The 27,351-nt window shown below is 46.5% G+C and overlaps 1 protein-coding gene and 1 long non-coding RNA gene across 5 annotated transcripts in view; both read left to right on the forward strand.

The window, feature by feature from the left end:
* UBE2H (ubiquitin conjugating enzyme E2 H) overlaps positions 1-21,522 on the forward strand; it is a 56,371-nt gene extending 34,849 nt beyond the window's left edge. For 2 of the 4 annotated variants that reach the window (XM_071424240.1, XM_071424239.1), the window contains exons 4-7: positions 12,366-12,405; positions 12,671-12,723; positions 15,736-15,864; positions 19,528-21,522. In XM_071424240.1, the coding sequence (XP_071280341.1) occupies positions 12,366-12,405; positions 12,671-12,723; positions 15,736-15,864; positions 19,528-19,652 (347 nt within the window). In that variant the 3' untranslated portion in view covers positions 19,653-21,522. The remainder of the gene's footprint in view (positions 1-12,365; positions 12,406-12,670; positions 12,724-15,735; positions 15,865-19,527) is intronic. The other 2 variants (XM_071424242.1, XM_071424241.1) reach the window with 1 other exon arrangement.
* Positions 1,821-11,858, forward strand: LOC139588623 (uncharacterized). Its single transcript, XR_011678758.1, has 2 exons — positions 1,821-7,840; positions 7,995-11,858. It is a non-coding gene; the product is annotated as an uncharacterized lncRNA (long non-coding RNA).
* Positions 21,523-27,351: the final 5,829 nt, after the last annotated feature.

Consider the following 27,351-nt stretch of genomic DNA (forward strand, 5'->3'; position numbering starts at 1 on the left):
TGGGATCTTAAACCTCATGGAATCATGGAATGGGATATGGGATCTGTAACTTCATGGAATGGGATCTCAAACCTCATGGAATCATGGAATGGGATATGGGATCTGTAACCCCATGGAATGGGATATGGGATCTGTAACCCCATGGAATGGGATTTTAAACCTCCTGGAATCATGGCTTGGGATCTGTAGCCTCAGCCCCAGCCCCTCCAGTGTCCCAGGCTGCTCCAGCCCCAGTCCAGCCTGCTTGGACACTGCAGGGATCCAGGCCAGCCCCATGTGCAGGGAGCAGTTTCTGCTCACATCTTTGGGCCCTTTTTGGGCTGATTTTGCTGCTTTTCTCTCCGTTTTCCATCCCTCTCCTGTTTCAATCTGTTGTGTTCATCCCAGACCTCATGAGGAGCTTCCCTCACCCTACGAGTCTCTGTTCAAGTGGCAGAAAACCCTTCTTCCTAAAAAATGCCTCTTGCTAAAACCTCCTTTTTTTCCTTCCTAAAATCTTCCTCTTGCTGAAAAACCCCTTTTTTCTCCTCAAGATCTTGCTGAAACCTCATATTTTTCTTCCCAAAAACCTGCCTCTTGCTGGAAAATCTGCTTTTTTTGTTCCCAAAATCTTCCTCTTCCTGAAAAACTCCTTTCTTATCTTCAAGCTCTTGCTGAAACCTAAATTTTTTCTTACCAAGAAACTGCTTCTTGCTGAAAAAAACCTTTTTTCTTCCTAAAATCTTCCTGTTGCTGAAAAACCACTTTTTCCTGCTCAAGATCTTGCTGAAACCTCATTTTTTTCTTCCCAAAAACTGCTTCTTGGTGGAAAACCCCTTTTTTCCTTCCCAAAATCTTCCTCTTGCTGAAAAATCCCTTTCTTCCTTCCCAAAATCTTCCTCTTGTAGAAAAACCCCTTTTTTCTCCTCAAGATCTTGCTGAAACCTCATATTTTCCTTCCCAAAGTCTTCTTCTTGCTGGAAAATCCTTTTTTCCTTCCCAAAAAATCTTCCTCTTGCAGAAAATCCCTTTTTTCCCCTCAAGCTCTTGCTGAAACCTCATTTTTTTTCTTACCAAGAAACTGCTTCTTGCTGAAAAAACCCTTTTTTCTTCCTAAAATCTTCCTCTTGCTGAAAAACCACTTTTTTCTCCTCAAGATCTTGCTGAAACCTCATTTTTTTCTTCCCCAAAAAATGCTTCTTGCTGGAAAATCCAATTTTCCCTTCCCAAAATCTTCCTCTTGTAGAAAAACCCCTTTTTTCTCCTCAAAATCTTGCTGAAACCTCCTTTTTTCCTTCCCAAAAATCTTCCTCTTGCAGAAAATCCCTTTTTTTTCCCCCTCAAGCTCTTGCTGAAACCTCCTTTTTTCCTTCCCAAAAACTGCCTCTTGCTGCAAAATCTGCTTTTTTCCTTCCCAAAATCTTCCTCTTGCTGAAAATCCCCATTTTTCCCCTCGAGATCTTACTGAAACCTCCTTTCTTTCTTCCCAAAATCTCCCTGTTGCTGGAATATCCTTTTTTTTCCTTCCCAAAACCTGCCTCTTGCTGCAAAACCTCTTTTTTCCTCCCCAAAATCTTCCCCTTGTAGAAAACACCCTTTTAGATCTTTGAGCTCTTGCTGAAACCTCATTTATTTCCTTCCCAGAGTCTTCATCCTTTTCTTCCTTCCCAAAAGTTTCCTCTTCCTGAAAAACCCCATTTTTCTCCTCAGGCTTGTCTGAAAACCCCCATTTTTCTGAAAACCCCCATTTTTCTGAAAACCCCCATTTTCCTGAAAACCCCCATTTTTTTCTGAAAACCCCCATTTTTTTCTGAAAACCCCCGTTTTTCTGAAAACCCCCATTTTCCTGAAAACCCCCATTTTCCTGAAAATCCCATTTTCCTGAAAATCCCATTTTCCTGAAAACCCCCATTTTCCTGAAAACCCCCATTTTTCTGAAACCCCCATTTTCCTGAAAATCCCATTTTCCTGAAAACCCCCATTTTTTTCTGAAAACCCCCATTTTTTTCTGAAAACCCCCATTTTCCTGAAAACCCCCATTTTTCTGAAACCCCCGTTTTTCTGAAAACCCCCATTTTCCTGAAAACCCCCATTTTTCTGAAAACCCCCATTTTTTTCTGAAAACCCCCATTTTCCTGAAAACCCCCATTTTTTTCTGAAAACCCCCATTTTCCTGAAAACCCCCATTTTTTTCTGAAAACCCTCATTTTTCTGAAAACCCCCATTTTTTCCTGAAAACCCCCATTTTTCTGAAAACCCCCATTTATCTAAAACCCCCATTTTTTTCTGAAACCCCCCATTTTTCTGAAACCCCCCATTTTTCCGAAAACCCCCGTTTTTCTGAAACCCCCATTTTTTTCTGAAAACCCCCATTTTCCTGAAAACCCCCATTTTCCTGAAACCCCCCATTTTCCTGAAACCCCCCATTTTCCTGAAACCCCCCATTTTTCTGAAAACCCCCATTTTTCTGAAACCCCCCATTTTTCTGAAAACCCCCATTTTTCTAAAACCCCCATTTTTTCTGAAAACCCCCATTTTCCTGAAAACCCCCGTTTTTCTCCCTAAAAGGATCTGAGCTCTTGCTGGCCACAAGAGTTGGGCTGGATCAAATCCCTGCTAGAGCCGAGCTCAGGAAAAGCTGGGCAGCTCCAGGGAAAGTTCTGGAGCTCAGGAGAGCTCCCAGGAGGCTGCAGGGGAGGGGTTTCTGCCTTTATTTCCCATTTTTGCTGCCCCAGCCCAGCTTATCTGGGAGAGCCAGGCCTGGGGAAGGCTCCTGGGGGATCCTGATTATCTCTGCTGTGGGCAAGGCTGATAAAAGCTGGACTGGGAGCTCTGGGAGCGATGGAAATGAGAATTCTGCCATTCCCAACCCTGCCTGAGCTCTGGAAAAAAATTATAGTTAATAGGGAAGGAGTTTCCTGTGGAAATCTCTGATTTTTAGAGACTGGGAGTGATGGAAATGAGAATTTTCCCATTCCTAACCCTGCTTGAGCTCTGGGTAATAATTATAATTAACAGGGAAGAAGTTTCCTATGGAAATCTCTGATTTTTAGAGATGGAAGTGATGGAAATGAGAATTTTCCCATTGCCAACATAGTCTGAGCTCTGGAAAATAATTATAATTAATAGGGAAGGAGTTTCCTATGGAAATCTCTGATTTTTAGAGACTGGGAGTGATGGAAATGAGAATTCTCCCATTCCTAACCCTGCCTGAGCTCTGGGTAATAATTGTAATTAATAGGGAAGGAGTTTCCTATGGAAATCTCTGATTTTTAGAGACTGGGAATGAGGGAAATGAGAATTCTCCCATTCCTAACTAACCCTGCCTGGAAAATAATTATAGTTAACAGGGAAGAAGTTTCATATGGAAATCTGTCATTTTTAGAGACTGGGAGCACTGGGAGTGATGGAAATGAGAATTCTCCCATTCCCAACATAGTCTGAGCTCTGGAAAATAATTGTAATTAATAGGGAAGGAATTTCCTGTGGAAATCTCTGATTTTTAGGACTGGGAGCGATGGAAATGAAAATTCTCCCATTCCTAACCCTGCATGAGCTCTAGAAAATAATTATAATTAATAGGGAAGGAGTTATCTGTGGAAATCTCTGATTTTTAGGAATGGGAGTGATGGAATTCCCATTCCTAACCCTGTCTGAGCTCTGGAAAATAATTGTAATTAATAGGGAAGAAGTTTCCTGTGGAAATCTCTGATTTTTAGGACTGGGAGCGATGGAAATGAGAATTCTGCCATTCCTAACCCTGCTTGAGCTCTGGAAAAAAATTATAATTAACAGGGAAGGAGTTTCCTGTGGAAATCTCTGATTTTTAGAGACTGGGAATGAAGGAAATGAGAATTCTCCCATTCCTAACCCAGCCTGAGCTCTGGAGAATAATTGTAATTAATAGGGAAGGAATTTCCTATGGAAATCTGTAATTTTTAGAGACTGGGAGCACTGGGAGTGATGGAAATGAGAATTTTCCCATTCCTAACCCTGCCTGAGCTCTGGGTAATAATTACAATTATTAATAGGGAAGGAGTTTCCTGTGGAAATCTGTCATTTTTAGGACTGGGAGTGATGGAATTCCCATTCCTAACCCTGTCTGAGCTCTGGAAAAAAAATATAATCAATAGGGAAGGAGTTTCCTGTGGAAATCTCTGATTTTTAGAGACTGGGAGTGATGGAAATGAGAATTTTCCCATTGCCAACATAGTCTGAGCTCTGGAAAATAATTATAATTAATAAGGATGGAGTTTCCTCTGGAAATCTCTGATTTTTAGAGACTGGGAATGATGGAAATGAGAATTCTCCCATTCCTAACCCTGCCTGAGCTCTGGGTAATAATTGTAATTAATAGGGAAGGAGTTTCCTGTGGAAATCTCTGATTTTTAGAGGTGGAAGTGATGGAAATGAGAATTCTCCCATTCCTAACCCTGCCTGAGCTCTGGGTAATAATTGTAATTAATAGGGAAGGAGTTTCCTGTGGAAATCTCTGATTTTTAGAGGTGGAAGTGATGGAAATGAGAATTCTCCCATTCCTAACCCTGCCTGGAAAATAATTATAATTAACAGGGAAGAAGTTTCCTGTGGAAATCTGTCATTTTTAGAGACTGGGAGCACTGGGAGCGATGGAAATTAGAATTTTCCCATTCCTAACCCTGCCTGAGCTCTGGAAAATAATTATAATTAATAGGGAAGGAGTTTCCTGTGGAAATCTCTGATTTTTAGAGACTGGGAATGATGGAAATGAGAATTTTCCCATTCCTAACCCTGCCTGAGTTCTGGGTAATAATTGTGGGATTCTGCTTTTTCCTGTTTGGGATTTTCCCTTCCCTGTTTGGGATTCTCCTTTCCCTCTTTAGGATTCTCATTTCCCTTTTTAGGATTCTCCTTTTCCCTGTTTGGGATTCTCCTTTCCCTGTTGAGGATTTTCCTTTCCCTGTTTGGGATTTTCTTTTCCCTGTTAGGGATTCTCCTTTCCCCGTTTAGGATTCTCCTTTTCCCTGTTTGGGATTCTCCTTTTCCCTGTTTAGGATTCTCCTTTTCCCTGTTTAGGATTTTTCTTCTCTCCTTTCCCTGTTTGGGATTTTCCTTTTCCCTGTTTAGGATTCTCCTTTTCCCTGTTTAGGATTTTTCTTCTCTCCTTTTCCCTGTTTGGGATTCTCTTTTCCTTCTTTGGGATTCTCCTTTTCCCTGTTTAGGATTTTTCTTTTCTCCTTTCCCTGTTTGGGATTCTCCTTTTCCCTGTTGAGGATTTTTCTTCTCTCCTTTCCCTGTTTGGGATTCTCCTTTTCCCTGTTTGGGATTCTCCTTTCCCTGTTTGGGATTCTGCTTCTCTCCTTTTCCCTGTTTGGGATTCTCCTTTTCCCTGTTTGGGATTTTCCTTTCCCTGTTTGGGATTTTCCTTTCCCTGTCTGGGATTCTCTTTTCCCTGTTTGGATTCTCCTTTTCCCTGTTTGGGATTTTCCTTTCCCTGTTTGGGATTTTCCTTTCCCTGTTTAGGATTCTCCTTTTCCCTGTTTGGGATTCTCTTTTCCTTCTTTGGGATTCTCCTTTCCCTGTTTGGGATTCTCCTTTCCCGGTTTGGGATTCTGTTCTCTCCTTTTCCTGGGATTTAAAATCTTCAGGGAAATTCCTTCCTTTCCTGCTTTCCCAAACAGGAATTGGGGAGGACTGGGAGGGCTCCTTGGAGCTCCCAGGTCACAGGAATTTGTGGGAATTTGGTGTTTTTGATCACTCCCTGCTCCTGCAGAGAGCTGGAGGTGAATTCTCCTTAATGCCACAAACAGGAGGAAATCCAGACTGGGAATGTCCTGCCTTGCTTGGATACAGCAGAAACAACCTGGAATTTATTTACTATTTATTTACTATCTAGTTTAAAATCTGCAGGATTTGTTAATAATCAAATACCACAACTGGAAAATTTACACTCAAAATGCCCAGAGCCTCAATTTCTCAAATAAATTCTATATATGCTACATATTTTTATAAAAAATATCTCAATATTTATAAACTCTCTCTATATTTATAAATTATATCTAGATTTATAAACTATATATATTTATAAATTTATCTATATTTATAGATTTATCTAAATTTATAAATTTATCTAAATTTATAAATGTATCTATATTTATAAATTTTATATCATTATTTCTATATTATATTATCTGTATTATTATATTTTCTGTGTCCTCACACCCAGCTCTCATTTTCCTCCATCTCTGTCCCAGTTACCTGCAGGTGCAGATATTTCTATTTTCCCTTGCATTTCTGTTTTCCCTTTTTTTCCAAGTGTTTTCCCAACAGAACACCTGGTGTGTGCACAGAACATATGGAATATATGTATAAATATATATATATATATATTTGTGTGTAGAATGAGGCATTGTGGCAGCTGGTACAGGAATGCAGCTGGATTTAATTTTTTTTTTTTTTTTTTTAATTTCATTGAATTCCAGCCAGGATTTCACAGATTTCTCCTGGCTTGTGCTCCATTTATTGTTTTGGGAAGCTCCTGGGATCTGAGGGATACAAACTCCTTGTGTTAGTGAGTGCTCCTAGAGGGCTCCTCCCTTCAAATTCCCTCAAAAATCAATTTGAGCCTTTGCCAAGGAGGGACCTGACAGGGAGTGAAGCTCCAGGCTGGGAGGAGCATCCCTGGAAAAGGGGAGCATCCCCAGGCCATCCCCAGAGGATTGGTCCTGGTGCCCTCTCCCCAGCTCCTGCCACGGGTCCTCAGCCTTCTTGGGGTGGCTCCCCAGGCAGGGAATCCCTGAAATTGGTCTGAAGTGGGGTTTAAAACCCAACATTTCAATTTAAAAACCACTTCCCTTGCAGGCTCTTGGGTGCCTGGGGAGGGAGAAGTGTCCAGCTGGCCTCAATCCATGAGCAAATCCACGTGTGGGGACTTTAGGATGGGTGGGAAATCCTCTGGAACTGATCCCAAAGTGCACCTGGATTTTCATTTTTATGGATCTTTGTGCTCTTTTGTGCTTGCTGTGTTCTTTGCCCAGATAAGCACAGAGCACATTGGTGTCATCCTGGCAAGGCTGGCAGATTGGGATGTGCCTTTGGGAATGTCCCCCTTTCCTCTTCCCCCTTAGCTCCCAGACTCTGAGCTCTGCCTGGAGGGTGGAAAAACAACCAGGAAAATGTGGGAAATGTCCCCATGGCAGGGGGGATTGATGAGCTTGATGAGCCCTTCAACCCAAACCATCCTGGGATTCTGTGGGAGTCTTCCCCATTGCCAAGTTATCCTGGTATTGGGGTGGGAATCTCCCACATTCCCAAGGTGTTAGGGTGGGAATCTTCCACATTTCCCAATTATCCAGGTATTAGGGTGAGAATCATCCATGTTGTCCAGGGATTAGGGTGGGAATTTCCCACATTTCCCAATTATCCAGGTATTGAGGTGGGAATCTTCCCCATTCCCAAGTTATCCTGGTATTAGGGTGGGAATCTTCCAGGATTCCCAGGTTATCCTGGTATTAGGGTGGGAATCTTCTATATTCCCAAGGTATTAGGAGGGAATCTTCCATGTTTCCCAGGTATTATGGTGGGAATCTTCCCCATTTCCAGGTTTCCCAGGTATTAGGGTGGGGATCTCCTACATTTCCCAATTATCCAGGTGTTAGGGTGGGAATCTTCCCCATTCCCAAGTTATCCTGGTATTAGGGTGGAAATCTTCACATTCCCCAATTATCCAGGTATTAGGGTGGGAATCTTCCATGTTTCCCAGGTATTATGGTGGGAATCTTCCCCATTTCCAGGTTTCCCAGGTATTAGGGTGGGAATCTCCTACATTTCCCAATTATCCCGGTGTTAGGGTGGGAATCTTCCACATTTCCAGGTTATCCTGGTATTGGGGTGGGAATCTTCCAGGTTTCCCAAGTCATTCTGGTATTAGGGTGGGAATCTTCCACATTTCCCAATTATCCAGGAGTTGGGGTGGGAATCTTCCACATTCCCAGGGTATTAGGGTGGGAATCTTCCAGGTTTCCCGAATTTTCCAGGTTTTGGGGTGGGAATCTTCTCCATTTCCAGGTTATCCAGGTATTGAGGTGGGACTCTTCCATGTTTTCCAGGTATTATGGTGGGAATCTTCCACATTCCCAAGTTATTCAGGAGTTGGGGTGGGAATCTTCCACATTCCCAAGCTGTTATGGTGAAAATCTTCCACATTCCCCAATTATCCAGGTATTAGGGTGGGAATTTTCCCCATTCCTAAGTTATCCAGGCATTGGGGTGGGAATCTTCTCCATTCCCAAGGTATTAGGGTGGGAATCTTCCCATTCCCAGTTTCCAGCCCCGAGGAATTGCCAGCCTTTGGTGAGCTGGGGTTTGAATTTAACACCCCTGCTCCTCCAGGGTTTTTGGCAATCCAGGGAATTCTCACTCCAGCTGTGGGTGCAGCACCAGTGGTTTCCCAGGTTTGGTTTTCCAGGGTGGGAACATGTGCATCCCTTCCTGGTGTGGAATTCCTTAGGGGTGTCCAGGGCTTTTCTGTTATCACCCAAAGCCTTTTTATCCACGTGGATTTTATGCTTTTATTCCAGAGGCAGTCCTGGAGTCCATACAGAAAGGGTGTGGATTGTGCTGCTCCCAGCCTTCCCAAGCACTGCCTTTTCCAGGAGTTCTGTGGGAATTTTGCTGTAAAATATTAAATTAGAGATTTGTAACCAGTGCAGCAGCTGGAATCCCTGCTGTGACCTCAGCTCCATGTCATGGAGGGAACCCCAAAATCCCAGAGCTGTCTGATGGAATGCTCACCTGGAATCCTACACAGGGCATTCATTGGGATGTGCTGTGTGACAATCATCCTGCCCCAGTGCTGGGAATTATTTTTCCCCTCCCTCCTGCTTCCCGTAGAACTTGGGATTTCATTTCTAGCTGGATGTTTATGGGCACTGTGTCCTTTTTATCCATAAAAATAAACACAGAGCCAGTCAGGTTTTTAGTGCTGGTTGCTGCTAACCAGATCATGGAAAGCTCTGGAACAGCTTTGTGCTTTCCATGGAATGGTTGGGCTTGGGAGGGCCACAGAGGCTCCAGCTCTGCTCCATGGGCAGAGAGCTTCCATTGAAATAGGGATTGGAAGAGGTAAAGAATTCAGGCAAGGCCAAAGCACAGCACTGTTGGTCGGGAGTTTTTCCCAATTTTTCCAGCCAGGATTAAAAATCAGGAAAATTCCTTGCTTAACCCATGGATATCAGCATGAGGAGTTTGTGAGGAGTTTTATTTTTGTTGGCACAGGAGAATTTGCAGTTCAGAGAAAGGAGCAGAGAATTGTGCTCGTTCCTGGATCAGGACAAAAGGAGGATTTCCATGGAGCTGCTCCTGGCCTGGGCAGTTTGTGTGCATGGAATGGGGCTGGGGGGAATCCTTGGGAAGGAGAGCAGGGAGAGGATGCTCCTGTCCTTGCCTGCAGAGCAGCTCTTCCATTTGGGAGGCTTGAGCCCCAGGACAGTGTGAAGGAAGGGATTGTTTCATTCCCAGTGTGCTCCCCACCCTCTCCACCCTTTCCTTGGTTTTCCCCAAAGATCCAGGCAGGATTTAGGGTCGGGATCAGCGCTCGCTGCAGCTCAGCTCCAGCAAAATGGATCCATGACCTGAATTCAACTTGTGGGAGCTGCAGAATGTAAATATTTGATGGAACTCCAGCTTCCCTTGGTAAATCTGCTCCAGCTCTTGCAGCTGAATCCTGCCAGGCTGTTCCTGAAATTCCCTTGGTAGCGTGGAGATGTTTGGAGCTCTCCTTCCTCCTGGAGGTGGTTCTGGCTTCAGCCTTGGGTTTGTGGAGGTTCCCCAGTCCAAGCAAGGCTGGGGTTGTGATTGTGTCCCAATTCCTGGGAATCAAGGGAGGGATTTCAGTCCCAGCTGGGCTCCGTGCTGCACTCACCTGGGGCTGCTCCTGCTTTGGGCAGGGAGGATCCCCAGTGCCTCTCCTGAGGTTCACATGAAGGTGGGGGAGGTTGGCAGCATTTAAATGGTTAAATGCGGATTTTTTCAGGCTTTTTTGGCTGCTCTGAAAAGAAAACTTCCCTGTTTTTTGAGTCCTGGAAGGAGCTTTTTCCATGGATGGAGTCAATATCCCAGACATGAATTTCTTCCCTGTTTTTATCCCTGTCAGAAGCAAGAGTTGCTGTTGGTTTAAAAGGATTCCTGCAGAATTCAGGGAAATTCCCACCTGGGCTGTGTTTGCTGGGATCTCTGGGATGGTGGCACGACAGGGAAAAGGAGGATTTATGGCAAATTCTCAATCCAGAAAGGTGGCACAGCAGGGAAAAGGAGAATTTATGGCAAATTCTCAATAAAAAGGTGGCACAACAGGGAAAAGGAGAATTTATGGCAAATTCTCAATTCAGAAAGGTGGCACAACAGGGAAAAGGAGAATTTATGGTAAATTCTCAATCCAGAAAGGTGGCACAACAGGGAAAATGAGGATTTATGGTCAATTCTCAATAAAAAGGTGGCACAACAGGGAAAAGGAGAATTTATGGCAAATTCTCAATAAAAAGGTGGCACAACAGGGAAAAGGAGAATTTATGGCAAATTCTCAATCCAGAAAGGTGGCACAACAGAGAAAAGGAGAATTTATGGTAAATTCTCAATCCAGAAAGGTGGCACAACAGGGAAAAGGAGGATTTATGGTCAATTCTCAGTCCAAAAAGATGACAGAACAGAGAAAAGGAGGATTTATAGTAAATTCTCAATTCAGAAAAGTGGTACAACAGGGGAAAGGAAAATTTATGGCAAATTCTCAGTCCAAAATGGTGGCACAACAGGGAAAATGAGGATTTATGGTGAATTCTCAATTCCATAAGTTTAGAAGGATTCCTGCCGAATTCAGGGAAATTCCCACCTGGGCTGTGCTTGTCAGGATTTCTGGGATGGTGGCACAACAGGGAAAAGGAGGATTTATGGCAAATTCTCAATCCAAAAAGATGACAGAACAGGGAAAAGGAGGATTTATGGCAAATTCTCAATCCAAAAAGATGACAGAACAGGGAAAAGGAGGATTTATGGCAAATTCTCAATAAAAAAGGTGGCACAACAGGGAAAAGGAGGATTTATTGCAAATTCTCAATAAAAAGGTGGCACAACAGGGAAAATGAGGATTTATGGTGAATTCTCAATCCAAAAAGCAACTCCAGGTTTTGAAGCAGCTTTTCCTGGTTGGAGCCGCCCCTCTGGGCAGATCCCAGGTGATTTATCCAAGCCAGGATTGCAGGAATTCATTCCCCCTGATCCATGTTCAGTTTGTCCCACATCCGGATATTTGGGTTCCCCCATTGAGGAGTTTGGGATCCTGGGTTCTGCAGTCGCTCTCAGCCATCATTGGAAACTTTTATTTTTTTGGATGGATGTGCTTTGCTTCCCCACAGGTTGGGGATGGTGCATAATCCCATTAATGTGTTTTATTTTATCATTATTTATGGGATAAAAAAGAGTGTTTGGGGCTTCCAAATGTCCTGAACTTGGGGTTGAAGTTGGCAGCTGGAAAACAAAATTTATCTTTTGATTCAAGTGTTGGGGACATTGTAAGGCTTGAAACCATTTTCAAATTTTTATTCTGAATATACTTTTTTATTTAAAAAAATTCAAAATAAATTTATTTAGTTTTTATTTCAAAATTTATTTTATTTGTCTCACAATTTAATTTGCAACTCAAAATCCCTCTCAAATCCAGAAATCTGAAATGTGGACAAAGCCACATCGAGCTCCCTCCTCCTAAACTTGTTCTTTAGGAGACCAGAGGCGCCAACAGGAGAATTAATTGCTGTATTGATGGAAAATTTCAATTATTGCCTCCCTGGCTCATAACTGTAGAGTAATGTTGTGATACCAAGCTCATAGAAAATCTCTGTTGGGAAAAATATATTGATATATATATTAAAATATTATATATATATATATATATATATATATATATATATATATAAAAATTACATATATTATATATAGAAAATAGATATATATTTTATATATATATTATATATAGAAAATAGATATATATTTATATATATATATAATATATATAGAAAATAGATAGAAAATATATTTTAAAATTTGTGTTCAGATTTGCCCTTCTAAGCCCACTTCATCAAATGGGGGAGCTCCCCTGGGCTCCTGGACAGGAATTTTCAGGATCCAGCAAAATCTTTGTGGTTGCACTGCAGACTTTTCCTGAATTTCCTGACTTCAGGATTCCCTGGAATGTGAGGGAATGGACCCAGGGTGGGAATGGTGCCTGCTTATTTTAAAGGTTATTTATGGCTGGGATGGCTTTGGCTCCTTGGTCTGTAAATTCCAGACTTCTCATGTAAAAAAAAATTCCATTTTTGGGGGTTTTTCTGCTCATTTCCCTCTGTTTCTCCTTGCAGGATTCATGAATAAAATCTTCCATCCCAACATTGACGAGGCGTGAGTAAATCCTTCCTTCATCTTTGTGGAAAATCCTGCAAAATCTCAAATATTTCCCCACCATTTCCTGCCTGTGTGGAGCTTCCCTGGCAGTACAATTCCAGTTTATTTTCTGCTGGGCAGAGTGGGAAGATGGAGGTGGTTAAAGGCCATAAATAGGAATCAATCAGGGCTTATCCCAGGCCCCGGGGAAGGGGCTGGTGAGGAGTTTTTCAATGCCCAGAGTGTTTTGCAGTGTTAATTCCATTTTCTCCGTGTGTTCCAGGTCAGGAACTGTATGTCTAGATGTAATCAATCAAACCTGGACAGCTCTCTACGGTGAGTTGGGCATTTCCCTCTGCCACTGATGATTTCTGACCACTTCTTGGAGGTTTTTTTGCCTTTGATTTTGGGTTTTTTTACTGAATTTGAAACTCCTCCCCGAGCCAAGATCTCGAGAAAAATAAGATTTTTTTACAGGTTAGGAGGAGGTGTTGCCTCTGATGCTGCAGAGTGGTTTCCATGGGCTCATTTCTGGTTAAAAATCTGCTTTTTAGGGATAAACAGGTCAATTTAAAAACCAAATCAATTTAAAATACAACTTAGAGAAAGCTGGAGCTGTTAGGAGGAGCACAGCTGAGTCTCTGTTTAAAAATGGGAATTTCAGATATTCCAGGTACACTCTGTGGAAGAAATCCAGGGGAATGTGGGCATCAAATCCTTCAGGTTCTTCCCTGGAAAACTGATTTTAGCTGGAATTCCTCGTTGGAACTCTGGAATTGCCATGTGGTGGAGGATGAGGATCACAGCATGGATTTGTTGTGGGAGATCAGCTCCCCCACAAAAAGGATAACAAGGAATAATTCCAGTGGTTTTGTGCTCCAGCATTCCAGGGCCTGCCTTGGAGCTGCAGGGGGACACTGGGCTTAATTCCCTCTAAAATCAATCCAAGATTCCAGCAGCACCTCACAAAGAAATGGAAAAGGAGGAATAATTCCTCTCCTTTTGGCATTTAAAAAAGGAATTTTTCAATTCCTTTAAGGCAGAGCTGGCAGAGGATCTGGGTGAGAGAATTCCAGCAGCAACCAAGGTGGGAGAAACCTGGAATATGCACCAAAAAATTCCTGAGCACCTCTTGGTTCAATTCCTGCTCCTTCCTCAGTGCTGGGGCTGAAATTCCTGCACCACCAGCTGGAAAACAAAATTTATCTTTTGGTTCAGGTGTGGGGCACCTCCTTCAGGAAAAACTCATTTTCCTGGGTGTCCTGTGAGCCCCAAGGGATTCCAGGGCTCCCTCATCCTCAGGAGCCCTCAGTGGCTCCTGAGCCAAGGGGAGGCACCTGGCACCAATTTCACCAACTCAAATCAGCTTTTTGCTGCCAGGGCCCAAATTCAGTCCCTGGGAATTGCAGCTGCCAAGGGCCAGGCAGTGCCAGGGCAGGGAATGCCCACCCAGGGCACTCCTGCTGCTTCCTGGGGTCCTTTTGGGGTTCAGATCCAGGGAATACCCACCCAGGGCACTCCTGCTGCTTCCTGGGGTCCTTTTGGGGTTCAGATCCAGGGAATACCCACCCAGGGCACTCCTGCTGCTTCCTGGGGTCCTTTTGGGGTTCACATCCAGGGAATACCCACCCAGAGCATTCCTGCTGCTTCCTGGGGTCCCTTTTGGGGTTCAGATCCAGGGAATAGGGAATACCCACCCAGGGCACTCCTGCTGCTTCCTGGGGTCCCTTTGGGGTTCAGATCCAGGGAATGCCCACCCAGGGCACTCCTGCTGCTTCCTGGGGTCCCTTTTGGGGTTCAGATCCAGGGAATACCCACCCAGGGCACTCCTGCTGCTTCCTGGGGTCCCTTTTGGGGTTCAGATCCTTTCTCCAGGTGCTGCTGTGCTCCATCCCAGGAGCTCCTCTCAAACCTGGGCACCTCATCCAGAGCTGGAGCCTGGAATTCTGTGGCTGCATCCCAGAGCTGGAGGAGCTCTTGCACAGGGAGAGCACCTGGAGATCTCCTTCCCCTTTTGTGGGGAACTTTTTGGGACGTTGAGGGCTCTGGGCATTGAATTCAGCAGCTCTGTGGTGGCTCAGGGATGGGCTCCAGCTTTTTTCCAGGAGCAGGGACAGGTGGAGATGCTCACCCACAGGATTTTCCTGGCACAAGGAACCAGAGACAGATCAAAGATTCTGGAATGTTCCCACAGGAATCCCCCAGAGCAGGAGCATTTCCAAGGAGGGATGATGGCCCAGGGCTGGCTCCTGCCCTCCCCAGCTCTGCAATGGGAGTTGGTGCTTCCCAAGAGGGGTTTGTGCATCCCCGGGCACCTGGGCAGTTTCCTGCTCTGCATTGTTTGGTGACAGATTCCTGGGGGCTCTGCACATTCCCTCAATTGATGGATTTTTAGTGCTGGTTGCTGCTAACCAGATCATGGAAAGCTCTGGAAGAACTTTGTGTTTTCCACACAATCATGGAATGGTTTGGGTTGGAAGGGCCTCAGAGGCTCCAGCCCTGCTCCATGGGCAGAGAGCTTCCATTGAAACAGGGATTGGAAGAGGTAAAGAATTCAGGCAAGGCCAAAGCACAGCACTGTTGGTTGGGAGTTTTTCCCAATTTTTCCAGCCAGGATTAAAAATCAGGAAAATTCCATCCCCTTCCTTGCTTAACCCATGGATATCAGCATGAGGAGTTTGTGAGGAGTTTTATTTTTGTTGGCACAGGAGAATTTGCAGTTCAGAGAAAGGAGCAGAGAATTGTGCTCATTCCTGGATCAGGACAAAAGGAGGATTTCCATGGAGCTGCTCCTGGCCTGGGCAGTTTGTGTGCATGGAATGGGGCTGGGGGGAATCCTTGGGAAGGAGAGCAGGGAGAGGATGCTCCTGTCCTTGCCTGCAGAGCAGCTCTTCCATTTGGGAGGCTTCAGCCCCAGGACAGTGTGAAGGAAGGGATTGTTTCATTCCCAGTGTGCTCCCCACCCTCTCCACCCTTTCCTTGGTTTTCCCCAAAGATCCAGGCAGGATTTAGGGTCGGGATCAGCACCATCCCCTCCTTGCTGAACCCATGGCTATCAGCATGTGTGTGTGGGGATGAGGACTTTGTGAGGAGCTGGAGCTGCAGCATCGGCTTTATTTTCATTTTTGATTCCATCAGCCTTTATTTTCATTTTTGATTCCATCAACCTTTATTTTCACTTTTGATTCCATCAACCTTTATTTTCAGTTTTGATTTTCCTCCCTTTATTCCCCCTCATTCCCAGAGTGTTTCCCTTGGAGTTTGTGCTGCTGTCTGGGTGTTCAGGGTGGTTTTTTGGGCTGGCCCTGCCTTGGGGACACTGACACCAAGGTTGTGTTTGCCTTGCAGATCTCACCAATATTTTTGAGTCGTTCCTGCCCCAGCTGCTGGCCTATCCCAACCCCATAGATCCTCTCAATGGGGACGCTGCAGCCATGTACCTCCACCGACCAGAAGAGTACAAACAGAAAATTAAAGGTGAGGCCTAATTAGCAGAGTTAATTGGGATTCCATCCCGAGGCAATGATGGCTCTTGGCTGCAGGTTCTGCCTGGCTTTTCCCCTTCCATGGGATGATGTGAAGGAGGGAGGGGTCAGGAATTGGGAAAGCTCAGGTATCCCAAAAGCTGGGATCAGCTCTGCCACATCACCCAGGAGTGGTTAAACCTGGAGTCACTGTTCTGGTGTGAAATGCCCTGATTTTTGAGGGTAGAACGCTCAAAATTTGATTGAAATTGTGAATTATTCAGCCTCCCTTGGCTGATTCCTCTGACAGGATTGTGGAGACTTCCCTGCAGATCTGCCCTGCTCAGTATCCCAAAGTCCATTCCCTGCTTTTTTATTACCAGGGAAGGGCAAAACAATTGCAACCAAAAAAATAATCTGTCAGATAAAATCTCCAGTGTCAGCACTGAGAGTCCTCCAGGCTTTCATGAAAACAGAACCCAAAAATACCCTTGGAAAAAAGCCAGAAAAACCAGATTTCACCAGAGGAAGCTCTGAGGACATCCCTGGGGATGAAGGGAGAACCTGCTCCCTCATTCCCACCCCTGCAGCCAGGTACAGATGTGATCTGGAAGGAGTTGGGAGTGCTTGGAACGCGTTCCATAAATCCCAGAGCCCTGAGTGCAGCAGCTCCTGCCAGGATTGCGTGACAAGGGTGGGATGGAGCTAAAACTCTGCCATCCCCTGTTCTAAAAAAGAACCTTGGGCACGTTCAAAGTGCTGCAGAGGATCCTGGCAGCCCCTGTGCTCTGGGAGTGCAAATCCAATGTTTTATTTATTGCTGCTGCTCCTGCTGTTTTCATCTCTGGGAGCACAGGGATTGTTCCTGGTGCTCTGGGGAGGGGGGCACAGGCACAGAGGTGTGCCCCAAAATGTGTCATTCCTTTTCTTCTCTGCCTCCTCTCTGGAAGATTTCTTAGGGGATCTCCTTTGGGAGGGTGAGGAACAGCTGGAGGACGTCCAGGCTGGGTTTTTGTGGGAGCTCAGGACATGTCTGGGTCACTTGTGCCAGCCCAGGTGTCAGTGGGGTCCCTTGGAACACCAGGGCTGTGAGCACAGCTCCTTCCTGCTGCTCCAGGCTCTGGGACACAGGAACCCAGTGGGCTTTTCCTGGGAGGAATTGGTGCCATGAGGCTTCCCCTTCCTGAGCACCCTTCTGTGGGAGATGCTCTGGCACTATTTAGATATTTTGGGGTTTTTTTTCCTTGATGGACTGAAAATCCCCACACAAATCCCAATCAGTGATACTCATCATGGAAACTCCCTGGAAATTTCGCTTTTCCTGGGTTAAACCTCCCAAAAAACCCAGCCCAGGAGCTTTCCTGGATATAAAAAAGTGGCATGTGAAGCTTGAAGGGCTCTGAGTTTTAGCTTGGGCTGGAGGAGGCACAGCCTGCAGGTGGGAATGTCCCCTGGAGCAGCCAGGGAGGAGGTGCTGGTGGCCTCCAGTCCTGCCTGGGGCCTGCAGCTCCCAGAGCTGCTCCAGCCAGAGCCTGGGTGGGTTTGGAATAACCCCAGAGGGAATTCCAGAGGTTCCCACAGAGGGGGAGTGTGCCAGGAATAACAGCAGCTCCCTTGGGATTCCCCCTTTTCCAGAGGGAGATGAGTTCTGGGAAAGCTCTGGGGAGGGAGCAGCCAGCTCCAGGATGTGCCACAGAGCCCGGGAATGGTTTGGCTCTGAAGGGACCTCAAAGAGCACCCAAATCCCAGGGAATCCCCACCAGCCCAGGCTGCCCCAAGCCCTGGGACATTGCTGAGGGTGGGGCAGCCACAGCTGCTGCTCTGGGCAATGGGATAATTTGGAATTTATGTACTTGGAGGATTTATCAGAATTAATTTTTGTGATAATTTATCCTATTCCATGAGAATTTTCATCGTTTTTATTCAGTTGTGTTTTACATTATCAATTTTACAAGAAGTCATTTATCTGATTTATCAAATACGCCATTTATAATTTATGTACTTGTATGATTTAACAGTATTAATTTTTGTGATAATTTATCCTATTTCATGATCATTTTAATAGTTTTTATTTATTTATATGTATTTTATATATTTTTTCAATTTTATTTTTATTTATTTTTATTATGTAAAACAGTTGTATTTTACAAGAAGTCATTTATCTGATTTATCAAACACGCCATTTATAATTTATATATTACATGATTTATCAGTATTAATTTTTGTGATAATTTATCCTATTTCATGATAATTTTAATAATTTTTATTTATATATATATATTTATATGTTTTTTATTTTATTTAATTTATTTTTATTATGTAAAATAGTTGTATTTTACATTATCAATTCTACAAGAAGTCATTTATCTGATTTATCAAACATGCCATTTATAATTTATATACTTACATGATTTATCAGTGTTAATTTTTGTGATAATTTATGGTCATTTATCCTATTTCATGATAATTTTATTCACAATTATATTTTACAACATAAATATATACATATATTATATAAAAATATATATATTTATATATATTTAAATATTTTTCTTTTATATATATATTTTACAACAATTCTATAAGAAATCTTTAATCTGATTTATCAAACATGCCATTTATAATTTATATATTACATGATTTATCAGTATTAATTTTTGTGATCATTTTTGGTCATTTATCCTATTTCATGATAATTTTTATTCACAATTATACTTTACAACATAAATATATACATATATTATAAAAATATATATATTTATATATATTTAAATATATATAAATATATTTATATATATTTTTCTTTTATATATTTATTTTACAACAATTCTATAAGAGATCTTTTCTCTGATTTATCAAACATGCCATTTATAATTTATATACTTACATGATTTATCAGTGTTAATTTTTGTGATAAGTTATGGTCATTTATCCTATTTCATGATAATTTTTATTCACAATTATATTCTACAACATAAATATATACATATATTATATAAAAATATATATATTTATATATATTTAAATATATATATTTATACATATATTTTCTTTTATATATATATTTTACAACAATTCTATAAGAAATCTTTTATCTGATTTATCAAACATGCCATTTATATATTACATGATTTATCAGTATTAAATTTGTGATAATTTTTGGTCATTTATCCTATTTCATGATAATTTTTATTCACAATTATATTTTACAACATAAATATATACATATATTATATAAAATATATTTTTAATATTTATATATATTTTTATACATATATTTTCTTATATATATACATTTTACAACAATTCTATAAGAAATCTTTTCTCTGATTTATCAAACGTGCCATTTATAATTCATATACTTAAATGACCACAAAAATTAATACTGATAAATCATGTATGGTCATTTATCCTATTTCATGATAATTTTTATTCACAATTATATTCTACAACATAAATATATATATATTTTATACATAAATATATATATTTCTATTTAAATGTCTATTATATATTTTTATACATATATTTTCTTTTATATATATATATATATATATATATATATTTTACACCAATTCCATAAGGAATCATTTCTCTGATTTCTCAAATATCCCGCAGCTGTTGATTACCTATCCCTGAACATCCCATTTTTTGCTTTTTTTCCTCTGCCATCCAGAATACATCCAGAAATATGCAACAGAAGAAGCACTAAAAGAACAGGAAGAAGGCACCGGGGACAGCTCATCCGAGAGCTCCATGTCTGACTTCTCTGAAGATGAGGCTCAGGACATGGAGTTGTAGTAGAGGAGGCCACCTGCTTTTCAGAGAGACTCTAATTTCCTAACCATGAGAAGCAGACTATAATATTCATATTTAAACAAAGCAATTTTTTTTATTACTAAACAAGGTTTTTATGAATTCTAGCATTGAGCTATATATATATATTTATATATATGTGTGTGTTTATATATAAATATATATATATCATCCTTTAGGTCTTGGTTTTCTCGGTCATGTCCCGGTTCCCGAGGTGCATTAGAGCATTCCCAACATTCCATTCTGGTAGCAATATGCAGGATGCATGCCTTGAGATTTTCCATTTGGCCAAGCCAGCTTTGGTGTGCTACCAAACAGCTGCCCTGGGAGGGGGGAATTAGCAAAAAAACCCCAAAAATCCAACCAGAAGGTAGAGAAAAGAGACGGATTTGCTGTGGGATTTGCTGTTTCCGCCTGAGATGCCGGTGGTGTTCCCTCCAGGTCCAAACCCTCGGGGCTGTAGGGATGGAAGGGGCTGGAAGGGGCTCCTCCAGGCCGTGTTTGGCCGTGAGCAGGAGGGGCTGAGCCCCGGAGCGGCGCCGTGCAGAGGCCTGGAGGGGCCCGGAGCACACGGGACTCGCTGGGACGGAATTCAGCCGCGGCTCCTCCCTGCCCTCCCGAACCGCGGGACGGAGCTGCCTGCGGGGCCTCTGGAGGAGCTGGGGCTGTTCCTGCTCCGCCCGGGAGGGAAGAACCACCCAGAACCACCCAGAACCAGCCACGGACGAGGAGGAGGAAGCTCCTGGAGCTGGGATGCACCTGGAGCCCGGCTCCTGCTCTGCCCCGCTCTGGAACCGCTGCCCTTCCATGGCTCCCACTTGGCTTTGGCATTTTGGGGTTTTTTTCTTCCTTTCTTTTCCCCCCCTCCTCTTTTGCTGGAAGTGTGGTTCAGACACCTGACAGACGCTGGCTGTGTCCTGGGAATTCTCCTCTGACCAGATGGATTGGCCTTGCCAGAGCTTCAGCTCCTCCACGGAATTGTCCCGTTGGCCCAAGTCCACGAATCCATCGGCACCGATTTTGATTTTCCTTTTTTGGTCTTTTTTTTTCCTCTTTTTAAATCTTTCTTTCCTCCCCCTTCTGCACCAGCTTGGTTCCCATCTGCTTGTGTGTGTACAACAGGATAAAAATTCCTTAAGAGTTAACAAAGAAAATTATCTAGAAAAAAAAAAAAAAACCCACACAAAATTTGAGCTGAATAAAAAAAAAAGCCTAAAAAGCACCAATTGAGGAAGCAAATGAATTCACTCTTTGGTTTTTTTTTTTTTGTTGGTTGGTTTGGTTTTCCTTTTTGGTTTTTTGGGTTTTTTTGGTTTTTTGGGGTTTTTTTCCAGGATGTTTGGGAATTGGAATGTTGGATTTCTCCTGGTGTCTTGCAGCAAACTGAGAGATTTTTTTTTTATTTTTGCTGTTGTTCCTAGAAATCTGATAAGTAAATATCTCCTTGGGATACTTGAATTGGGATAATTGTGCATTGGAGCTTCAAGCTGAGATGAATTTTTAAAGCTGAATGTTACCTGCTGTTTTCTTTTGGGGATTTTTGGAGGGGTTTGGACAAGATCTTTTCATTTGTGATGCGACCTGCAGGAAGAAATCAACCCACCCTGAGCGGCTCTGGAGCAGAGTGTTGAATGTCAGACTGGTACATTTGCATTTCCCCAGAATTCTTGGGCTTCGTTTCCTTTTCCTTTCGAGACTCCACCGAGCTGGGGCTGGGACACCCCAACCCCACCTCAGATTCATAAAGCACAATCAGTTCCTTTTATTTCTGTTGCTTTTGGGGGAGAAAACAAAAACTCCATCAAGTCCCACTTGGCTTTGGCATGAATTTCCTTAATAAAAAACCTACCATGAATTTCCTTTCTGTTAATTCCGGGCACGAAGCGAAGGTTTTCCCTCTCCTCCTCCTCCTCCTCCTCCTCCTCCCCATCCTCTCCCAGCAGTGGTGTAGGGCTGTGGCTAGTACTGTGCTGAAGTTCTCTATCTAGCATTTGTGGCTTGTTGGAGGGTAATATTAATTATTTAACATGTAATGATGTAATTAACTCTTATCTAGCACGTTGTTTGCTCATTAATTTGGGGAGGGAGGGGCCACGTTTAACTCGCTTTCCTGCTGCCCTGGCAGTTTTGCTTGTGCTATAAACCTTTACTTGTAGGTGCTACTTAGGAGTAGAGTCAAGTGCTGGGTGGTGATTTCAGTTTAAAAAGCTTCAAAAAATGAGAAAAAACCACAAAAAACAGAACAAAAAAGAAAAAAAAAAGGCAACCAAAAAAAAAAAAAAAAAAGAAATCACAATAAAAATTTGTATTTTTTCAATATTGTATAAAAATAGTGTTCTAATTCCCTCACCCCCTTCCCTTGCAGGGTTTTTCATCTCCATCATTCCCCTGACGTGGATTTAGGGCATCCAACTGCTGGATGGGAAACACTAAGCTGGGATTCCCAAAAAAAACCCCAAAAATTGGGAAAGCACAGCTGGCTGTGAGACACCACGGGATGGGTTCACTGAGCTCCTCCACGCTGGTGGCTCAGCCCCAAAAATGCCCATTCCCAGCCCTTCCCAGGCTGAGACCAAGCCCAGCTTTTGTCCTGGGAGGAGAAAGCAGCTGCCAAAGTGCTTGGGGAAGGGTGCAGGGGAAGGTGCTCAGGGTGGGCTGGGGGCTCCCCTGTGTCCCCCCTCAGACCCTGCTGCTGCTTCCCCTCCTGCATCTCCCACCTCTTCTCTTTTCACCCCAAATCTCCCTCTTCCCCCCAAAATAATCTCCCCTTCACTAAACGATGTCTGTAAAACTTCACCCACCCAATCTGGATGGAAATGTGGAACCATGGTGGAGCAAGAGCTTTATTTGATGATCTCCAGTCCTTCCTTTTCCCATCTTCAGGGTGGTTTTCTTCTTCACCCACGGTGGTGGCGTCACCCTGCTCTGAGCTCCTCACTGCCAAGCTTTGCCACAGCCCTTGGAGCTGCTTTGGGAGCAGCCTTTGCCCCCTGCCCCCGCTGTTTCTCCTCTTGCCCCGAGGTTTTCCATGGAAGGAGAGGCCGGGTGGGCACTGCCAGGCCCCTCTGCCCCAGCTGTCCCCACCCAGGGGTGGCTTTGTCCCCACCCAGGGATGCTGGCCCAGGGAGCAGAGCTGTGCCACCAGCCTGACCCCGTCCCTCACTGTGTGTGCTCCCTTCCCTCCTCCCTGCACCTGGGATATCTTTCACTATTTCTTTTTTTTATTTTTCTTATTTTTTCCCTTTTTTTCCCATTTCCCCCCCTCCTCCACATCCTGCTGCCCCTTTCAACAGCCACAATTCCCCCCCCCCCCCCCGTGCTGGGTTCCTGTCAGGTGAGAGCAGAGATCTGGGGCTGGTTTTGCCCTTGGGTTGAGTTTTTGTTCTTTTTCCTTTTTTTCTCCTCTTTTTTTTCCTGGTGTTGGTAGAGTGGCACAGCTGCCTCTCCTCTGGGTATAACCTCTCCAATAGCTGTGTATAATTCAACTGTAAACTTCCTCTTTTTTTTTTTTTAATAAAATCTGTACATACCTTGAGATCTGCCTGGTGTTTGGGCTGCAGGGACGGCCCCGGGCTCTGCATCCCCGGAGGCACCACCGGGCCCTTCCCCACCTGCAGTGACCGCCTGGAGGCGATGGTGGCGAGGCTCATGCTCCTGGGGCTTCTCCAACCTCACCCATTCCTTTCGCAGCTCTTCAGGTGATGCCCTTCCGTCCCTGTGGCACAGCCACGGCCCCAAGATGATTTTTAGGATTTTTGGGATTTTGGGGCTGGATGAGGCACCACGAGGCATCCACTGCTCCCATTCCTTGGATGCCGGGGTCTCCTGGAGCTGTCCCAGGTGAGGCTGCCCGGGATTCCCGGGAGCTGTGTCATTAATTAACGCTGCTAATTAGGCGGAGGGGCTGTTTGCTGGGTGCTCACTCCTCATTTGGGATGAGGTGTGCGGGGAACGGGGGGAGCAGCTCAGGGACCCCAGGGGCTGTGCAGGGCCGGGGAAGGTGACAGGGCTGGCACGTCCCTTGTCCCCCCTCACCCGCCCTGACCCCCGCAGCTGCCACCGCGCAGCTGGAGCTGAGCCCGACCTTCCTCTCCATCCTCCTCCTCCTCCTCCTCCCCGGCTCGGGGCTGTTTGTCACCAGCCTGGGGACACGCCGGCGGCTCTGTGCCACGCCAGTGCCACCTGCTGCCAGCGGGGCTGTGACACTGTCCCCGGGCCACCTCCACTGTCCCCGGGCCACCTCCACTGTCCCCGGCCACCTCCACTGTCCCCGGCCACCTCCTGCGGCCGCTGTGCCCGGGCTGTGTCCCTGCGGAGGGGCGGGCAGGGGGGACAGTGCCGCGCCCCTCGCTGTGTCCCCTCCCTCGGGGGCTCCAGGGCCAGCGGGGGTGGCACTGCCGCTGTCCCCTCTGCCCGGCAGGTGGCCCCCGTGCCCCACCAGTGGCTCCCAGTCCGGGGCAGAGCCGGGCGCGGTCCTGGGTGTCCCCCGGCAGTGCCCCCATGGCTGCTCTGTCCCCGCTGTCCCCCTCGGGGCGTGGCTGTGGTTTGGGGGGTCACTGTTAGGGTGACGGGGGGACAGAGCTGGTGGCAGGCGCTGCTCCTGCTCCCGGAGGTGCCACCCGGGCCGGTCTGTGACGGGGTCAAAGGGCAAGGCCTGGGGCTCCCGGGGATGTGGGTGACACCTCGGGGGCTCTGGGAGCATCCGTGTGGGGTGACATTGCCATGGGACCCGGGTGACATTGCCATGGGACTGTGGGTGACATTGCCATGGTTCTCTGGGTGACATTCCCATGGGACCCAGGTGACATTCCCATAGGGCTCTGGGTGACATTCCTATGGGACTCTGGGTGACATTCCCATGGGACTCCAGGTGACATTCCCATGGGACCCAGGTGACATTCCCATTGAGCTCTGGGTGACATTCCCATAGGGGTCCAGGTGACATTCCCATGGGGCTCCAGGTGACATTCCCATGGAACCCAGGTGACATTCCCCTTGAGCTCTGGGTGACATTCCCATGGGACCCCGGTGACATTCCCATGGAGCTCCGGGTGACATTCCCATGGGACTCCAGGTGACATTCCCATGGGACCCAGGTGACATTCCCATGGAGCTCTGGCTTTTACCACTGCAGGGCTTTGGGTGTTGTCCCCAAGGAGCTTTGGGTGCCATTCCCATGGGACTTTTGGTGTCCCATGGGCTCTGGGTGCCACCCCAGAGGGGCTTTGGGGCCATTTTCAATGGGTGCCACCCCTCAGGGATTTTGGGTGCCAGCCCCACAGGGTTCTGGCTGCCAGCCCGTGGAGTTCTGGGTGCCATCCCCGTGGGTCTCTGGGTTTCCACAGGGCTTTGGGTGATGTCCCCATGGAACGTTGGACTGAGGACTCTGGAGTTCTGGGTGCTCTCCCTGTGGGGTTTTGGGTGCCATCCTGAAGGGGTTTGGGTGCCATTTCCATTGGGTTCTGGCTGCTGCTTGGTGCCATCCCTGTGGGGACCTGGGTGCCACCCCTGTGAAGATTTGGGTGCCATCACCATCAGCCTGTGGATGGTGACATCCCCAGGGGTCTCTGGGTGCCATCCCAAGGGTCTGTGGGTGCCACCCCAGTCAGGCTCTGGCTGGTGCCACCCACAGCCCCTGTGACACACGGGGACAGCCCAGCGTGGCCGCTGCTCGGGGCTCTGCTCCTGGGGCTGCTCCTGGTGGCTCCGGGGCACTCCCAGCCCTCCTGGCTCCGTCCCTGTGCCACACTCCAGGACACTCCACCCTGGGAGCCCCAGGGATCTCCGGGATCCTGCCCAGCCTGACGGTGCCCTGTGTCCATCCGTGTGTCCATCCGCGTGTCCATCCGCGTGTCCGTCCGTGTGTCCGTCCGCGTGTCCATCCGTGTGTCCGTCCGTGTGTCCGTCCGTGTGTCCATCCGTGTGTCCATCCGCGTGTCCATCCGTGTGTCCATCCCCGTGTCCATCCGTGTGTCCATCCGCGTGTCCATCCACGTGTCCATCCGTGTGTCCGTCCGCGTGTCCATCCGTGTGTCCATCCGTGTGTCCATCCGTGTGTCCATCCGCGTGTCCATCCGTGTGTCCATCCCCGTGTCCATCCGCGTGTCCATCCGCGTGTCCATCCCCGTGTCCATCCGCGTGTCCATCCGCGTGTCCATCCATGTGTCCATCCGTGTGTCCATCCGGATGCCCCCGAGCCCAGGCGGGCACCCAGACGAGCCGGGCCCCGTGTGGTGACCCCGCTGTCCCCGGGGGACACCTGAGCCTCCCGGCCGGCCCCGGGCCGGCTCCGGTTACGGCCCAATTGTTCCTGCCGCTGGAAGAAATGCCGTCAGCGCCGGCGGATGGGATCGGTGGCCATTACTAATGCATGACATTGCCGTGGGACACGGCCCCTCCGCACCCCCGGGAAGGGCAGGAGGGGCAGGGGGGTGTGGGGAAGGCTTTGGCTCCTCCTTCCTCCATTCAGACCCGAATTCCAGCTCAGGATGTGCCAAGGGAGCGAGCCGTGGCCTGCGGGACACGTGTGTGTGTGTGTGCCCGGCTGGAATGGTGGGGCTGGAGCCGGGATGGACCTGCCCAGATGGATCCCACCACTGCCCCTGTCACACCCCAGGAGTGCCCCTGCAGAGAACACTCCCAGCTCAGGGCACGTTTGGTGACAAATGTCTCCGTTTTCCCCAAATCCAGTGATTCTGAGCCTCTTGGAGCCGGGGTTCCTCCCTCTCTGCTTTGCTCCTTCCCAATTTTCAGCTCTTTTCCCCAACTCCTCCCTCCATCCCATTTTCCTCTCCCCACCTGAGCATGGTGATGCTGAATCCAACAGCTCCAGACCAAAAAACCCCAAAACCCCCAACCCCAAGGAACGGGATGCTCATCCCTGCTCATCCCTGCTCATCCCAGCCCGGGGTGATGCCCACCAGGGTGAACCAGGCTCCCCCTGCCTGTCCCTGAACTTCCATCCCATTTTGGAGCCAGGATCTCATGGAACAGGGAGGGTTTGGCTAGAGAAGGTGCTGAGAGGGTTCCCTGGCTGATGCAGCTCCCTGCACATCAATATCTCATCATCCTCATCATCCTCATCATCCTTATCATCCTTATCATCCTTCCATCCATCCATGCCCTGAGCCCAGCCCTGCTGAGCCCCCACTGAGCACTGCCCTGCCTGGCCCCCTGCACCATCCCAGAGCCTCCTCCAGCCCCATCCATCCCAGCCTGGGCACAGGAACCCAAGAAGGAGATGTAAATTTTTAAACAGGGCCCTTGGCTCCGCTCGGCTTACGCGGGACGAGGCCAGCGGGAAATTGCGGCCGCTCCTTGGTGGAGCTGAAATATCGGAGATGCCAGGAGAGGGACGGGCCCCGAGTGAGGGCCCCATCCCCTGCTCGGGCTGGCACCGTGCAGGGCATGGGGGTGTCCCAGCTTTGGGATCATCCCCTGGCACAGGAACCACCCCAGGAGCCTCCTTGCTTGGGGACCGTCCTCAGCTGGGGCATCCCAGGAACTCGGGGATCATCCTGGGCTCTTGGGGACCATCCCAGGAACTCAGGGACCTTCCCAGGAACTCAGGGACCTTCCCAGGCTCTTGGGGATCATCCCAGGAACTCAGGGACCTTCCCAGGAACTCAGGGACCTTCCCAGGCTCTTGGGGATCATCCCAGGAACTCAGGGACCTTCCCAGGAA

This window comes from Agelaius tricolor, unplaced genomic scaffold (assembly GCF_023055355.1).
Source record: "Agelaius tricolor isolate 1412-34295 unplaced genomic scaffold, bAgeTri1.0.p SCAF_3, whole genome shotgun sequence".
NCBI lineage: Eukaryota > Metazoa > Chordata > Aves > Passeriformes > Icteridae > Agelaius > Agelaius tricolor.